This window comes from Mya arenaria, chromosome 6 (assembly GCF_026914265.1).
Source record: "Mya arenaria isolate MELC-2E11 chromosome 6, ASM2691426v1".
Lineage (NCBI taxonomy): Eukaryota > Metazoa > Mollusca > Bivalvia > Myida > Myidae > Mya > Mya arenaria.
This window is the reverse complement of record NC_069127.1, coordinates 75,227,967-75,246,165: the sequence shown is the minus strand read 5'-3', so window position 1 is coordinate 75,246,165 and position 18,199 is coordinate 75,227,967. Positions and strand designations below refer to the sequence as shown.

The 18,199-nt window shown below is 33.6% G+C and overlaps 1 protein-coding gene across 14 annotated transcripts; it reads right to left on the bottom strand.

Moving 5' to 3' along the window:
• Positions 1 to 2,089: 2,089 nt before the first annotated feature.
• Positions 2,090 to 16,298, bottom strand: LOC128239202 (E3 ubiquitin-protein ligase XIAP-like). 14 transcript variants are annotated; one of them, XM_052955726.1, is made up of 15 exons: positions 15,763 to 15,819; positions 14,670 to 14,710; positions 13,720 to 13,806; positions 13,442 to 13,644; positions 12,829 to 13,028; positions 12,549 to 12,588; positions 11,908 to 12,114; positions 11,667 to 11,809; positions 10,885 to 11,352; positions 5,571 to 5,651; positions 5,188 to 5,366; positions 4,657 to 4,861; positions 4,212 to 4,366; positions 3,704 to 3,755; positions 2,090 to 2,400 (listed from the first exon to the last, which is right to left on the bottom strand). In XM_052955726.1, the coding sequence occupies exons 9-15, from the start codon at positions 10,904 to 10,906 to the stop codon at positions 2,318 to 2,320; spliced, it is 777 nt and encodes a 258-aa protein (XP_052811686.1). In that variant the 5' UTR covers positions 10,907 to 11,352; positions 11,667 to 11,809; positions 11,908 to 12,114; positions 12,549 to 12,588; positions 12,829 to 13,028; positions 13,442 to 13,644; positions 13,720 to 13,806; positions 14,670 to 14,710; positions 15,763 to 15,819; the 3' UTR covers positions 2,090 to 2,317. The 14 variants fall into 14 exon arrangements, with proteins under 14 accessions (XP_052811686.1, XP_052811696.1, XP_052811688.1 ...); XM_052955736.1 differs by lacking the exons at positions 14,670 to 14,710; positions 15,763 to 15,819 and adding an exon at positions 15,885 to 16,298 and having other exon boundaries at positions 8,267 to 11,352; XM_052955728.1 differs by lacking the exons at positions 14,670 to 14,710; positions 15,763 to 15,819 and adding an exon at positions 15,885 to 16,290 and having other exon boundaries at positions 13,442 to 13,641.
• Between the last annotated feature and the right edge of the window lie 1,901 nt (positions 16,299 to 18,199).

The following is an 18,199-nucleotide window of genomic DNA, read 5'->3' as shown; positions in this document are numbered from 1 at the left end:
GAATGATTTCCTAATTAAGATTAAGTAGTGTCCCCGTTATATGCGTTACAAGTTCTCCTGTTCAAAATTATGTAATGTATGCCTATCGCTTTTAAATTAGTTTGTTAAATAAACATCATTTTATTCTTTGATATGAATACGTTTGATTTGTGGAATATAGTCAAGTTTTAAACATGTTCTTTTGTCTACTTGGCTTGTCCCTGTTGTTTCGGTGATATAATTAACGTTTGTTTAGACCTCTAAACATATAGCCATTGGTCCGCTTCCTTAAGTTACAATTTCCTGTATTTTCTGAAAGCTAAATAGTTCTCTATTCCATAATAACTATTTTGAATATATTACATAAAGATGCTATACGGACGGCAAAACCTTAGCATAATAATAGGGCAATGCCTCCATGCAAATGGCAAACTGTATTCTTTGAAGTAAGACCTCAATCAAGACAAAACAATAGGTGTTCCTTTTACATATCGATGTACAAACTATTTATTTATTCAAATACTATGTCAGCACATTCTGCAAACTTTACAATATACTCATTATCCTTGTGAAAGGGGACTCGTTCACATATTTTATGTTAGCAATATTTCTTTAAATGTTAAAATTAATTGACATCCGACCTGTTGTCAACTAACTTTTTCTAATACAAGGGGTGGTATTCAATATGCGACTTAAGTCAATTTTATGATCATATATCATTGACTTCATTAACTCTATTGATCAGTTATTAATAACAAGTAATGCGATTAGCTACATCGTTCTTAGATCCAATTAAGAGCAATATTGAATATCCAGCCCTGATTATTATCTGTTTAATTTCTTTTTGCAGCTATATATGAGTGTAAGTTTCTAGTTTTAAGACTGTGGGTCGCATACCGCAAATCGCAATCAGGTACCGTCAGATTCACTTTTCGACATGGCATTTTTTTAAATAATCAATGCGCCGGGGATACACAAATATGGTACATATGGTGTGATGCTTTTTTAAAAAAAGTGCGAATTAAAAGACCACTTTATTCGTTTGTAAGAATGCAAAATTAATGTAAATTTGCAAAAAGCAAGCCGAAGAAACTTTAACGAATCTTGTTGAGGAACCGAGGGGAATAGGTACTTATAGATACGCAGAAAATGGAAATGTGCCATCTTCTACGCAGTGATCTCACCTGAAAACAGAATGGATCTCTTTTCTCTTTTTTGGAAAAGTTTTTATAACATTTCACTTATTCAAGGTGAATATAATACCTGCATGGAGTTTGAAATACCTTTTAAAATCAAAGATAATTTAAATTCTTTATGTATGTAACACGAGATATCCATGGTCATGTGAATTGCATGATGGCAGTGATTACTGTTCTGTAAGTGAAGTAACATTGTTAGGAGTTTGTGAAATCTGTTGACTTAAATACCCTGTATTACTGTGCTACTACACAAAGTCAAAACGTCAAGATCGGGTTTCATTTAATTAACTTTACACTAGCAGTGCACTTGCGAGATGAAAACGAAAATGTTAATATATCCTATTACATTAAAGATTCATCAATTTACATTACATATTCTTAGACTTAGGTAATGATAGACACTTACAGGAGATTACCCGTCGGTCAAAAGTAACATATTTTATAGCTTTACTTTTGAAAAGCTACGTATTGTCAATAGCAACTTTTTTCCGCTTACCCCTAAAGTTTTCAAAATAGGATTTCAATCAAATCTCAAACACTTGAGATTGCCACATACGTATAACCTTTATGATTTCCTCTCTACGATTAATGGGCTGTTAATGAAACATAAATTCAAATACCAATCCGTCTGACAAAGTTTAATCGGGTGCATTTGTCACGTTCCTGTGGCACCTTTTGTTTACCGGAAGGCAATACAACATATTGAAGATAAAAGAGTTTAATGTATTCAAATATTACCAAATATAAATATATCTACATATATACACACACACACACACACACACACACATATATATATATATATATATATATATATATATATATATATATATATATATATATATATATATATATATATATATATATATATATATATATATATATATATAAACACATAAAAACATGGAGATCTTTGCGATTTTTGAGACAATGTTGGTTGTGCAATTGTTTTGTATAATATAAGTATTGCTTTAAACACACAATGCTATCCAAAGAATGATTCTACTGTTTGCAATAATAATAATAATAATAAAAATAATAATAATAATAATAATAATAATAATAATAATAATAATAATAATAACAATAATAATAACGGTCATTTCAATAGTAGCAACGGAGACAACAATATTTGTTCTTCATGTTGAGAATCTCGGATGGTGATGTGGAGTTCTATCTACAGTTGGAATATCCCTCAGTTTCTTTTTCACGATGTCGTTGTCTGGGAACATATTTTATATGTGATGGCATGAAAACGTTACCTTAGTAATTATAATGGTTTAGACAGTATGTATGCATACGAGGTCTTCTCTTAAAGTTTGTGGACAGGAGTACATTTTTTTCACAATTATTGAGGTAAACTGTATAACATATTGAGCATTATGTAATGCATGATGTTTGGAGCAAGCATTGCTCATTACTTAAAAACTTATTGATTAGAAGGCTTTCCTTGTGCAATTCTAAACAACCACACATACTGGCAGAATGTTTATTGAAAACAAGGTAATCGGCCTATGTTTCTAATGACCTCCCCCACCCCCGTCACACAAAAAAAGAAAAAAAGAAAAAAACGAAAAAGAAAAAAAACGTGAAAAAACAACAACACTGTGAACATATTGAGACCAGTTCACAGTCACATAGACACCATGTTTGCATTTTGTTTTGTCGTCTCTAATGCAGTATATGTATACCACGTGATAAATTGCGTAAATAGTGCTACGTCGGAAGGCAATATTTTGCTTCGAATGAAGACTTTAAACAAAGATAACTTCAATATTACTTCACCATTTTAAATGAAACATATAGCGCGGTCTACTACGCTTCCGCATTCAGTATTTTACCAGAGTTTGATTGAGAGTTTAGTTTCTGAAAGCTATTCGACAAGCTGTTTCACAGAACGGCCGTCTGACGGAGCACTGTCAAAACATTATTTTGGAAACAGGTTTTTCGAAGTGTTTGATGAAACTAATCTCCTTATCAAACTCCGATAATAAAACGAAGAGGGGGGGGGGGGGGCGTTTTAAGCGACATAGACTGCCCTTTGTTTTATTTAAAATGGTGTAGTAAAAGAAAAGCATATATGACGTAATTTATCACTTGATATACACACACTGTAATGATGTTAGTTGAAGCGTGGTTTTTTCAAGGCTCGTGGAAGACCTCTGACCGCGATATTGTAAAAAACCCCCATCAAAGTAAGAAATTATTTGTTTTAAAAGCGTATTTAAAATTTGGAGTAACTGTGTAAAATGGTATGTAGGGTATAAAATACGGTGATATGCATAAAACATGTTTCTTAAATGATCTGAATGAGTGACTCAGAAATGCTATTGTCCACGAACTTTACGAACAATCCTCGTTTACAGTCTCTATTTAACGATGACAACGGAAATATGAGTTATAGGATTTGTCATGAATATATAAGTAACATGCTTTTTTATCCATGGAGAAATATCTCATATTTTTAAATTTGTATTTCGTTGGTGTAGTAATCTAAAAAAGACATGAAATTATAACATATATACCGTTTGATTCTTCCGCGTTTCTCTGTCGTTTCCTGCTTTTCCCCAGTAGAACCTTGAACATAAAGTTAACCATATAGCGGATTACCGCTTAGCAGTATGTGTATACAAAGCGATAAATTACGGCATAAATGCTACGTCGGAAGAGAACATTTGCTTCATATAAAGGCTTTAAAAAAGATAACTTTTATTTTTCTTCCCCATTTTAGATGAAAAAAGATGTAAAATATATTTCCTACCATATATCTGATGTCGATTATTTGTATATTTAAGAGAATGAAATGTTATCATATCAAGGTAATGTGTCACAGGAGTTTACCACACTGATCATCAAGCTGAACATTTAGAAAGGGGGGAAGAACCACATAGCTGGTAGGGAAAATAGGTACTCTTTTAGTTAGGTTAGTTTGAAACGCTTATTAGGATTGGCGTTTTGATCGAAATACACAACAATGAGGTTTCTTGAAATGATAACAAACCATCTTTAATATAAAAAACAACCGATACTTACCTCATCCACATAAAAGAGGCCTTTGGTCAAAATGATGTGCGGACAATATGGGTGCGTTAGGCAGTGCTCCACAAAAGGGTCCCTATTGTAGACATGGTCCCGCCATTTTCCGATGGAAATGTCACAGTAGTAGCAACGAACACTGTCTCGCTCAACTGAAATCGTTAACAAGTATAAATAAAACATAACCCTAGACCAGTACATCATAATCTATATGGCATTTGAAATGTATATATACGTAAATCATGAATATTCAGAGTCAAAGTTTTGCTGTATTATATAAAATGTTCAAGATCGAACACGCATTTGGAAAACATAAGAGTATATTTAAATGTTCTGGTTAAATCTTATTTCTATGGCAATACCAGGAAACGGTTTAAAGGTCAAACAGAACGTTTCAAATAGAAATACCACAATTGTATGGTCGTTAGACAAAGGAATTTACTAGAATAATAGAAGCCCGCCTCAGACAGCCCATCTGTGTCAATGCGATGTAGATAACGTGGGTCCATGTGAGAGAAAGACATCCGCCTGCATATTCCCTGGCTCATATTCAGGGTCGCTGGGGACCCTAGGACTATTTCCCTGAACAGTTTAGCATCTGATGGCCAGACTTCCAGAAGAGAAGAAACAAAGTCCTTCTTACCAGCCTATTGAAGAAAAAACACTTTAAGTATTCACCACAGTATTATCACAAACATGTACAACAATAAGTTTAAAAATGGGTTTTTGCTATCACCAGAACTAAATTTGATGGGATCAAATCTGCATATAAATGAAAATGAAGCAACTAGCTCCTTACTAGAAGCGACAAAGAATCCTCCCGGGTGTTGTTTTCTGACAAACATACCATACATTCACAAAGAAGGAACAACGCAGGTAAGGCATACGCATGACAGCACATACAAAAATAGTTTTACCATTAAAAATAATAAAACACGTAAACCTAAACCTTTCTGAGATAACACAGATTTACCGGATATACTAGTCCGTCCTTGGCGCAGATCCTACTGACCTCTAACCCTCCAACAGACGTAATGGCGGCCAGGCATTTTGTAGTTGGCACCTCGCGGATGTGTCGCCTGATGGACTCCTGCAGCGACAGTCCATGGCAAGTGAAGTTGCAAACTCCGCAGCCAATGGCCAAATGTCCCCCTAGATATCAAAATGCTGATCACTAAAGGAAGGTCTTCAATTTTTCTGGCAATTTAGGAATTACGTATAAGGTATAAGTGTATATAATTTCTTTACAAGTACGTGAATATATACGTCCACCTTGGTCTATTGACTACGTAATGATATTGAAGTCAACCATGTATTGTAATGATCAATTACTTAATCATTTAAAAAAATACTTACTCTGCTCAAGACAATACTGCTGCATTTGAAGCTGACACAAATCACCGTTCTCAGACATTGAAATATATCTATGTTGCTGAACTGACAACAAAAATTACAATAATTAAAACAATGAAAGTGACGTCTCAGTTTAATATTAAATGATGATAGGAAACCAATTCCAAAATTCATGAAAATATCAAGAAAGAGGTATAACATAAATAAGGCCATAAACTCATATTAAACAATGTGTTGATTGAAATATATTTCCTGTATATTTTATATCAACAACAACAACAACAACAGAAAACAACAACACTAACCATTACAATGATCATAACTGCAGAAATAACAGAAAAATGTATTCACTTAAGAATTATGACTAAGCATATATTGAATCAAATAACAATATGACTGAATGTTTACATATTGATTAAATTTTAAACTAAGTTCGACATTCAAAATCTTCATTTCTATAAGAAGAGTCAATTGAATAATAATTTGCTCATGCTCCACTTGCTATGGCATTTGTAAATGTTTATTCGTGTATTTTTTCCCACGGGTCATGTGGCTTATTAACAGGTATTCAAAATAAACTATCTATATTAGGTACCACCTGTGATTTGACATGTAATTTATAAAAAAAATACATTTTGACTGAGATGCCAAAAATAACCATTTATAAGACGTATTGGATTTCTGTCCTACTTAACTACCATATGATATCATACTATTCATTTCGGTTTCCAATAATTGTATCTTCGTATATAAATGTATCTGTAACATGAAATACAATCTTAATGACTAAGAATGGGCTGAGTGACAAATCTAGTGAACCATCTTTCCATAAAACTATTTTGAAATGTATCTTTTTTAATTTGTATATTTGTGTCTTAAACAACTGTAAGATATTTCAAAAGAGTGTAGCAATATCTAACTCTTAGTTTTACATGACGCCAAGAATACGGCCAAAAGGTCATTTGTCCTTTTGCACAAACGTGGATAATTGATATTTTATCATCTAAATATTAAGTTTCATGCATTTTCATGGTTGAATTTTGTCATAAAGATACCATACAACTGGACTGCGCCGGGTATGCGTTAACAAGGTGATTAAAACGTTTACCTTTACGTCCCTCGTTTTATCCTCAAATTATTTTCAGTTTATGATATTATAATATAAAGACTCCGATTTACAATTAGGAAAATAACTGTATCGATATATTAAAATTTAGATTTTATTGATAAAGTTTTCGTTTGTTTTATCATCCCTCGTATATGAGTCGAAATCTGAGCCATTTCCAAACACCTTAAATTATGTTGACAAAAATGCACAATCATTCACTGAAATTTTAATTCAACTCTGATTTTCATCAACTTGTTGCTTCAACTCAATTTTGAAAACAAATAATAACATTTTGCATTAGTAATCCTCATTCGCTACTCATATGCACCCCTCGTACTTACTGCATTATAAAATGCTGGAATACAAACGGATATTTATAGAAATAACAGCATCCCTTCTAAATCTGTATACATGTAGGGTCCCATATCAATAATATATAAATTAGAATATTGGTTTTGGACGATCTTAATGTTAAATAAAAATGTACGTTATTTATGTGCAAGGTAATACCATATCTATAATGACTTTTTTACCCTATTTTGTGTAATTGGTGTCACAAATGAGTATGATGCCGATGCTTGATTCCTTTTCAGAAAAAGTGCCAATTTAATGTACAACAGGAAATTACATGGTGATGTTCCAACAGCAAATTACACGGCGATTTTAATCGACAGCCTCAGTGTCAATGATGCGGTTTGTTTCCTTATTTACGGGATGTTGACCAAATGAGAAGGCAAAAGGTATATTATCGTGCAACTTTGTCAACGCCACAATGCAATGCTTAAGCGTCTTTCTAATTTCAAGACACATCCAATGATACCCAAAGGGTGGTGCACGTTGTTAACGGAAGTGTATGCATTACACGTTTGTATAAACACCAAAAGTAGGTCAGAATGAAATTTATTAAGTCGTGCCCATACTTCTTCGGTCGGTTTAGAAAGAACATATCTGACTTATGCACTAGTTATTTCACATAAAGTGCAAATACGAAAACGTGCTTTAATCTTAGCATACATTTTCTTTGTCTTGGCTTCTAAAATTCTAATATACAATTCCGTGAAAGCAGAACGTGCAAATAATAGATATGGCTTCATGAAAGAGGTCACTTTGAGTTTACACTTGATAGATGCAATAAAGAAACGTATTGGTTTTATACACTATTACGTTTAATTCATTTGACTTCAATGAAAAATCTATCAGCATTTATAAATGAGTTTTTTTATTTATAGCTACGTACATGGCCTCAGTTAAAACAGCGCCAAAACATCGCTAATATTTTATTATCTGTACACAAATTATATGCTTTGTTTGGTTTTGATCATCGAAGGAAAAACGTTTCTTTTGTGCATCTACCAAGAGTAAAACTATATATTATTCTGCCCTATAAATCTCACTGTTGGACATTGTCATTACGTATATTGTGTAAACAGGGCGATGAAGGTGCGTTATAAGAACAGGTTGATCAAAATGAGCCTGTATCCTTCAATATGATGTTGGCCGCAGTAATGTATGCAGCTTGACGCAAAGTACAGTCTACAAATAGAACAAAATCTGCTGTATTTAAAACCGTATTACGAATAAACATACTCACCACAAGGTATGCCCCGACCTCTTGATAGCACTCACTCTGTTTGAATGATGGAAATTTTCGAGGGATTAATCAATCCGAGGATCCTAAACTGGGAAGCCAGCGAAACAACAACTTAGCTTATAATAATGATTAGGTAAGATTAACTCGGGATTCTCTTTTTTGATAAGCACATGGGATACCACGATTCCTTTTTTAATGTCGAAGAAATTTGCAGAATGTTTATATTCTGTAATACATTTGTATACTTTCATATGATATTTTCAATTTGTTTATTCCTAAATTCCCGTAACATGACCACAACAAATCACTTCTTCAAGTCAGAATACACCAATATGAACGCAATTGACAGGTTGACTGAAATATTTCGATTTATATATCCCGTGGCGCGGTCGAAGTTAGGCAAACGTGTCAGTACATTTTGTAATAACTACGTGATAAAACAAAACGCAACACGTACACGGAAGAACCTACATTTCTACGGTTTGCAAGGTAAACTGCCTTTGGTCCTATATTACATAATTCCTTTACTGTACAAGCATATTAATTTTAATGTGCGCAAATCCTGGATACGATGTTTTAGCGGACGCATTTTTGTGTGAATGCGTGTTTGTTTGTGTTTGTGTGAGTGTGTGTGTGTGTGTGGGGGTATTGTGGACCTTAATCAGAACGTTCCTGGAATTACCTTGTACGTCTGTCTGTCTGTCGGTATGGAGACATACTTTTTTTTGTGTGCTATATCTCAAGGAAGAAGAAGAAGAAAAAGAAAATCTAACGATAAAATTGTAACATTTCTAGTAGATTCAAACTATACCAAGCATAAATTATAGGCCATATATATTTTCCCCAAGACATACAAAACATCTATAGCAGTGTTTGCATACCACGTGATAGGGCAGAACAATAATACAATGAAGATTACAAGGACAAGCACATCAGTAAATATTCAAATATAAACCATGCCTCTCACAAACGACACTGAACGAGAGACACAAACGTACTTGTAAACACCACAAACGACACGACGACTTATATCTTTTTGAGTGTGCTGTTTTATAGTCTTTCATAAACTGCATTTTAGCGATAGAAAATATTTAAGATGTTAATTTTCTTTCAAAGAACAATTCTAGTTAATTTTAACAAATAATGAATGCCCATATTGTGAGTGGTGCGTTTTCTTTTACAGTCAGTTTAGTATTCGCTTATTTGAGCATCCACTGAAACGAAGCATCTATGGCAGGAGGGATTGACACGCTTTTTGTGTTTTGCTGTCAATTTATAAAATATCACAACAACGCTTTCTATTAATATAAAACCCATTTTATGTGGGGGGTTTTGTTATGCGTTCCTTGGTGGAAAAATACAACAGTTTTTACAGCAACTTACGAATGTGTTAATAAGTACATAAATTTGCACATACTGTAACGCAGACGCGCATTTTGCTGCAATCGGGAACAGCCGCTTCTGTGATTTTAGAACGTTGACTTATTTTGAGAAAATCACATAATAATGGCACACAGCGGGTTTATGTGCCTTGTCATCAGCCCGCATGGATAATTTAGCTGAACAGTGGTTTACTTTGGATAATTATCATACACGTTCGTGCGGCGGCGGGGAGAACATTTTGCCGACTGCGTCTCATCAAACCATTTATTATTGGAACATACTAACATAGTTTGCAATGCAATGACTGTTTCATTTATTTCTGCTTCTTTCTTAACATTAGACTATTCATAATATAATACCTTACATCATGCTATTTCATGGACCCCTTTGATGCATTGAATCAATGGTTTTCTTGTTTTAACATGAAAGCCCCAGTATATCATTTGGTTATTATTTTTTTTTTAAAAGGTCACATTTTTATCGTAACAGATATGTAATGCGTTATTATTTATGCTATATGTTTATATAAAAGGCCTTTTGTAATCAACAAAAATTGCGTCGGCTCAAACATCACCTCAGCTTCATTTCTTGGTCTCTCAAAAATGACATACGTATTTGTTTTACCCATGACACGGACTAGAGATCGAGCCATATCAACATGCAAACAGCTGTCTTCATAATCGAGATATTAGCTTTTAAAAACATTGGTCGTAAAATTTTCCCACAATAAAAAAAGGAAAACAAGTCTCTTTTATGTGCCGATTATACCTGTACTAGTGCTGTTAAGAATCTCTGTCATCATGTATGAATTAATTTGGTCTCCCTTACATTAGACTGTCTTGTTTTAAGACAACAGAGATGATTAAAATATTTGTGTTGCCGGACGGAGCATTCGTTTCAATTTATCTAAATATGCGTTTACAAAAAGCAACACTAATGAGGTACGCTTTACACGCAACTTTCATCCATTATTCACGTCGTTACATGGAATTTTGAGAACAGTGCATAAGGAAATTGAAATTGCAGGTGCAAGATATACCGAACGCTATTACACACAACAACAATCTCATCCAACTTAACTGTTATATACATGATTACAGAAGCATTTTGCGTGCTGCGTCCACTGTCAAATAGATGCAAATAGCAATGGGTTTTTTAAATATTTTTTTTATAAATATCAACATCTAATGATCTAGCTCCTCATACACATACAATATACATAGCTATGAACTTACCATATACATCTAACAAGATCATTTATTCAAGCCGTATATTCAACAAGTTTGAAATGAATCAATTTTAATATCGTTTTGTTTCACACAATTGTATGTTTTATTGAAGATATTCTGATACTATAAATTCAATAACATATTGTTCAATTTAAAAAAGATTCAAAAATCACACATCATTAGTTACACCTTTCGAGTCAGTCTGATCCACATTCAGCAACGCGATCTCAATCTACTCGACTTCAGATGCTTGTGTTCTCTTTTCCGGAAATAGTTCATAGTTTACTTAGTGGCTTTTCAAGTTTCTGCACACATATTGAGATAACACGATGTACTTTTTGTACAAAGTGACTAGGGCATAGGTTACATTTGCGAGAAGGAGTTCTGGTTGCTGGATTTGTTTAAGTATATTCGCATTGTTCCAAAACATTACTTGGACAAAAGGCGCTGTCTCCTGCAATTCCGTCTGTACGTCTGGAAGATAATCGCATTCATGTAACAATCCTTATACTTTTGAAAATATCTTAAATAAACCTTTCTAAATATTTAAAAAAAAAAAAACATTTGAAAAAGTATTTTTGAAAAAATAGTGTGCAATGTCCATGAGATATTTAATAACGTGTTTTGAAATGACACTTCAAAATTGGTTTACTTTTTGAACATCGGTATGAATGCTGAGAGTGAGAATTAAATCAATTATGTTTTGATGGAGATACTATTGAATTAGGTGGTTAAAGCCCATGTGCATAAATAAACCGTTATAATAAAAACACACATAATATATATACCTCTCGAACGAAGTCTGTCCCTTTTCTAAGCAACAAATATGGACAGGCATGTTGGAGAAAAACGTGTTTTTCCCAAGGGTCTTCCCTGTCCGGAGCAATCCACAGAGCGTTGCAGCTGAAACATCGCAGTCGAATCGAACAACCTAGAATGATTATGTTTAATGTTAAATCTGTCTCAACAATATAATTTTTTAATGATATTCACAATGTTGCATAACAGCAGTATATAAAACGTCTTTACCCAAATCCCCGATGTTTTCTCTGAAGAATCCTGCCTTAGCGTGCTGCTCATACATAGAATCGTTCATCATTTCCAACCTTTTGTTTTCATAGGCCATTTCAGGATATCTTTCAACGGCATAGTTTACCCCAGTTGGAAGGCTACCTTTTTCCATAGAATGCCGTTGCAGGGTCCGGTAAGTTATTTCATCAATCTTTGAAACGACACCTTTTAAACGAAAACTAGTTTAGAATCTTTGCCTTACTTTGGCAGCTCAAAAATATGATTTCCTAATTAACATATTTTATGAAATAGGATAACTATTTTCAACCCGTTACAAGCGTTACAAATTTTCTATACAAAATTAGGTTATGTATGCCTAACTCGCTTTAACGTAAGTTTGTAAACACAGCGACATAAACATTCTTCGATATGAATACGTGCGTATTTGACATAAATGCATATAAGCATGCTAATATGGCAATGGAATTAGCAAGCAGTATTCTTTATAGTAAGTGCTCATTCTGGACAAAATGATAGTTTCCCCCTTCCAACAGTATAATTGACGCTGACATTTATTAAGACAAAAATAGCCTTACACATCGATATATATACTATTTAAAAACACATTGAGTTATCCTTATCAGCTGAATATTACTCACGAGGCTGTGGCTTTTCTTTCCAACACCTTGTCCGGACAGTCTGCAAATTGTTTAATTCTACATTATTATTGTTAAAAAGGAATTAATTTGACACCCAATATGTTTACTACTAAATTGTCTTTAACATGCTTACTATCTGTTTAATATATATTTATGCTTATATGAGAATACGTGTGAGTCTATTCTAACAGATTGTACTCCATAACTTTTATTATATTATATTGCTTCTACAGAAGTTTGACGAACTCAACACTTAGTAATGATTAAGTGTTTATCACACCTCACTGTTGTAACCTTTCATCTCTCCCCACTGACCGTCCTGGTTTTCTTGCATGTAGTCAAGTCCTTTCCTATTCAACACATGTGTGCAGTCCGGATAATGCACTGACTGGGCGTGTATTGACCAAATATTCTCCACTTCTTCAGGACGTATGTCTTTCAGTACACAATTACATGCGTAGCATTTGATATATTGCGCATCTGGAAGTGTTAACAAGATTATGGTTCTAATTAAAGCAGAAAAAGGGTAAAGAAATAATAAAAACATTTAATTAATATAATTATGGAAATCAACTAAATTACCCTTTAAACCCCATTTAGAATGCAATTACATACCCTAATTACATTTCATAAATGTTTTATGTAGACAAATCTGCATGTTCATTTTTGCACATAATTGCGTCACATAGTACGCAGACATTCAGTCCTAAAGGTTTTGAAAAAATATCTATAATAAATCTTTAATGTTTATCGAATACTTTCTGGACAAGTTTGTTTAGTTTTGCTGAAACTTGTCCCATTGTTTATAAAAATACATGTTACTAAATAAACTTTTGAAGTATAAAAACATATTTAACACTAATGTTGATATTTTCTTCAGAAAACATTCTTACTTGTTACGCTGTCAAAATGAAAGTAGAACCCAGCATCGGCTAGTTTTTTAATATTTAACTGGCCGGCATTATCTAGCTTTCTAAGAGAGTGCTCTCTTGCAAAAGGCTGCTTGTGTCGGCCCGAAGCCATCCTATGTACTTTTTGCTCAAATGCGGATGTAAACAAACAGCAACCGGGAATATCATGGTATGAGGGATATCTTCTGAAAATTAATATTCAAATTAAGAGTAATCAGTCCTTCAGAGATCGTGCAAATATAAGTAGGAAAGACACTTACCAGCTCAAGCGTCCAGCATAACTCGTCAGTGGTATGATTATAAAATCAATTCTGAATCGGATGCCACTAAGTGTTGTCAGCTAAAATCTGTAAAAAGTAAGATGGAAATGACATGATTATGGATATTTTATGATAGAGATTATGTTCATTAATCCTAATTCCTGGTTTCAAAAAGACTGCAATTACTGAACTGTATCATTTTAAACATTAATGGTCACCACTGTAAAAATATAGGACCAAATTAACATTGTATGCCTAATGTCACAAACGTACTTAAGTCAAAGCTCAATTCAAATCTCAACTCATTTTACCGTATAACATCAAAAGTTCTTCAAAATGGTATATATTTTTTGTTTTTTTTTAGGAACTTTTGTCAAGATTTTAAAGGAATAATATTCAACAGCCAAAAAAGTAAATCAATCACAACATATATATTAGCAATTATTTAAGAGCATATTTTGCTCTGGAATAAGCTCTTTGAATAATAAACAAAATATTCCTGTGAACACAATATATGATAAAAGTATATCCCCCCTCCCATGGCTTTCGATGTTTTGACGTATATGCAATGAGTTGAAATTTGACTTGCGTAATTGTGTGGTTATTATTGGGGGCCAGGTATATCCCTGAAATAATCTTATATCATTTCCCTTACAATAGAAATGCAAGCAAAATATCTCGTCTCCTTCAGAATATAGTATGTTGACAAATGTAATAACGGCTACATGCTATCAAGCGGACATCATAATTTAATACAATAAATTAAAAGATAACTAGTTTTTTTTAAGAAAGAACACTATTTATTATCTTTTTAGCCCTATGCATATCAAACTATTCAGAAAGTTTTGACCATACAATTAAATCTAACAGTCTGAACTTGCAGATATGCGCAACGAATGAATATGTGAAGATAACCTAGTTTCAGTCAATATCTGTGTAATATAACCTACTTCCAATTCCAGCGACACGCAATACCGTTTTCCAGCATTACCTGTATATATATTTAAACTTGTAAACTGCGCAAATATGATCTGTTCCTATAAAATACTTGCAAATCCACGCAATACGTGTATAAATAGCATTTATAAACCTTTCTTAAGTTCTTTTAAATCAACAACGTGCTAGTTCAAATGCGCAGTAATTCTATATATGCTAAACCAATCGACAACTTAATTATAAATTAGTACTCTATCTAGTTCAATTCAATATATTTTTATGGTTAAATAACTTGTTAAGCGGTTACATTCTCATTTTCACGTTTATTGTGATGCAGTACTATTTTGTAAAAGTCCCCATACCACCCTGCATACGTTTATTTTTTGTCTACGATTTTGAACGACAGGATGACATGCTTATCCAAATATCCGTCTTAATAAAAGACGGGATAACTTGATATGTAACGTTCTTATAATAGCTGATTATGCTATAATTTACTAAAATGTTTCCTGTGGCATTTTATAACCAAAATGAAATGTCGGCTCCTATACCTATTTGGGCGGTGACCAGATACACCTTTAAACACGGTCTTGGGACAGGGATAGGTAAAATTGTGACGCATTTGTTACAGATTATACAGTTCCCTAAGTATCCTTTAAGGGCCAAACATGTTATATTTAAGTTAAAGTAGCAGGCCGTTGGGACACTAGAGCTCGAAAAAAACTTATAACGTGGTGCAGCTTCACACAAATATTTACAATACCTTTTTCTGTATATTTTTGTAATAACGACATGTATCTATTGTATTTTGCTAATAGCTATGACATTGTCAGATATTTTTTAAACTGTTTTAACCATTGTTGAATCCTACTACACTCACAAATGTTACTCGATTTACATTTCACGCTGATAACGAATGCAGTATGAACACATACGCAAGAATCCGTCGTAACGAACAGGTAATTACAATTAATAACATGGTCATAGAAGCCTTCGCATATGGAAAGTTAGTTTATATCCTCAATCGGTTTTGATTGCAGTTATATGATAAACATTGCAAGAAAAACTTTATAAACATGTTCAGTTGTCCAAATATCAAATATACACCCTGTATAGAAGTTGGCCGGTTCCTGATGATCCAACAACCAGAATACAACAAACTTTGCTTATATAAGTACAACCAATAGACAAGCCTACGCGGTTATAAACCGCACTACGTATACACTTACCTTAAATTATGTAAGCCTCTATATAAATCGCACAATCTGAATGCGTGGTGGAAACTTTCGAGGACCTTTATAACTCGGGATCCTAGACTATGCGTTGTTCTTGGGAATCCAGGAGATCACTTGCTTAGCGCTGGTGCTATGATTAATTAAGATTGGCTTGGGATTTGCTGCACTTGGGTTTCCAGTGTGTCATTCCACTATAGTCATTTTGAAAGTAGACGATATTTGCAGATTATTAATACAGGATACTATTCTATAAACTTTTAAATGAGTTGATTTTCTATTTCTTCATTATTAAATATCCACATCATAAACACAACAAATTACTTCTTTAAATTAGATCACACCGATACCGTATTGACGAAGTTGCCAAATGAGTCCATTGTTAAGCCGCCCTTTACTTTTATACCCAACAGTGACGACAAAGTTAGGCAGAATACAACCATGGGAAATCCAAATGGAACGTACATTGGAAAAACCTAGTTGGACATTTCTACAGTTGGCTTTTATGTAAGGTATTTTCAAAGATAAATGCAAATCAAAATATGTTTTTTGGTTTATATTAACATAAAACGCCAGAATTTGTTCTTTTAAACATCGCATCAGATTGCCCAAAAGTATAATTCATGTACACCATTATTTTTTTTGTACCTTGAACAGTATATAAGTATCATATGGCAGCATGTGTGACATTGATATTGTCAACCCGAGAGCAGAAGGTCACCCGAGGCGTTAGCTGTATCTGCTATACAGTATGTGTATTAGAGAGGCAATCACGTCATGATTTAGCTAAACTATTGAAGCAGTTATTTGCCCTTAGATGACATTCAAAATATCAGTGCGGTCACAGGACCTGACAGTGAATTTTCGCTTGGTCACGTGTCAAAAAGATTGAAAATGTTTCTGATGGTCAACATATCCCTTTTTCGGGTAATGGGATTTTACCATTGTAGGTAAGTGAGGTACAATAAATATAAAATGTCTTTTTGTCGATATTTATGACATTTTACATGCATGATTCTCATCATCTGCACATCGAATATCAAATTATTCCATCAAATTTAGCTGCCTTTCACCTTTTTTTTACTGTACAAGCGACTAAATTTCACTGTGCAAGTTAAGTTCTAGGAATAGACGCTAGAGAAAACACTTATATAAGGGTATAAGGGGGGTGGGGTGGGGGTGGGGCTAATAATGGATTCCGTTAAATAATTATTCACTGATTTATTACCCTTTGATTTGCTCAAGTTCTACAATGATGTGTTCAAAGATATTCCTGTGCCCTTCACCTAAAAAAATCCTGGTCGGGTCTGGATGAAACTTTACATGGGTGATAAATATAGGCCATACAATCAGGCTCTCCAGAAATACATTTGAAAAAAAAAAACTAGGAGAAAACAAGGATTTTTTCAAGCAGAAAACGAGGAAAAAACTAGGAAAAACTAGGAACACTGAGCCAAAAACTAGGAGGTATTATCAGATAAATTATTACCTTACTACTGCTTTACTGTCCAATTACCTTACATAAATGTTCAGCTGATTGTTAAATTTACTTTTGTTTGGCGTATTTCCGCCTAGTCTTACCATAAATCACCATGGGTGAAGGCCAGAATATGTATCACTGATGCGAAACCACAACTATCAGTAGCATAGGTAAGTTTGCTGAACATTTCCCCATTGTTTTCTGCAAGAAAATCTTCAAAACACAATGAAAACACAAAATTGAAACTTTCAGACATAACGCAGCAAACGAAAAACTAGGAATACTAGGAGCATTTTAGAACAAAAACTAGGAAAGACAAGGAGCACTTTAAAAAAAACACTAGGTAAACTAGAAAAAACTAGGAACGGCTGGAGAGCCTGTACAATCAACAGGTTCGATCGGACTGTTGTCAATAGAGTTATGGTAAGTTTATTTTACATAGAGATTCTGGTAGGCGCTCTATCTTTAAATCCCTGACCGTATTTTGATAAAACTTCACAGTAGCCTTCAACATTAAAGACCAAACAAAATTAGTACAACAATCGTACATACCCAGACAAAAGCCAAATAATATTACTTATTAGAAGTTTCTTGTCCTGTAACGTAGCTGTGTGTGTTAGGTCTTCCCTTTCATTGTCGTATTTCTAATATATATCTAAAACATAGATATAATTTGTTTTTTCATAGTTTTCTACCATTTTAGCAGAAAAGGTTTTGTTTGAAAATTCAAGGGGTGATAGGCATCGGGAGCTGAAGTCAGGGGCGGGTCAAGAATTTCGTCAGAGGGGGCGTAACTTTGTTGTGTAACCTTTTTTCAGTACCCCCCCCCCCA

Excerpts from the sequence above, each read along its gene's own strand:
- LOC128239202 (XM_052955731.1), bottom strand. The coding sequence starts at position 10,906 with ATGATCTTGTTAGATGTATATG. Across the intron at positions 5,367-5,570 it reads GCAGTATTGTCTTGAGCAGA|GGGGACATTTGGCCATTGGC; the intron begins GTAAGTATTTTT and ends TTTGATATCTAG. Across the intron at positions 3,756-4,211 it reads GCCTCTTTTATGTGGATGAG|GTTCTACTGGGGAAAAGCAG; the intron begins GTAAGTATCGGT and ends TTTATGTTCAAG.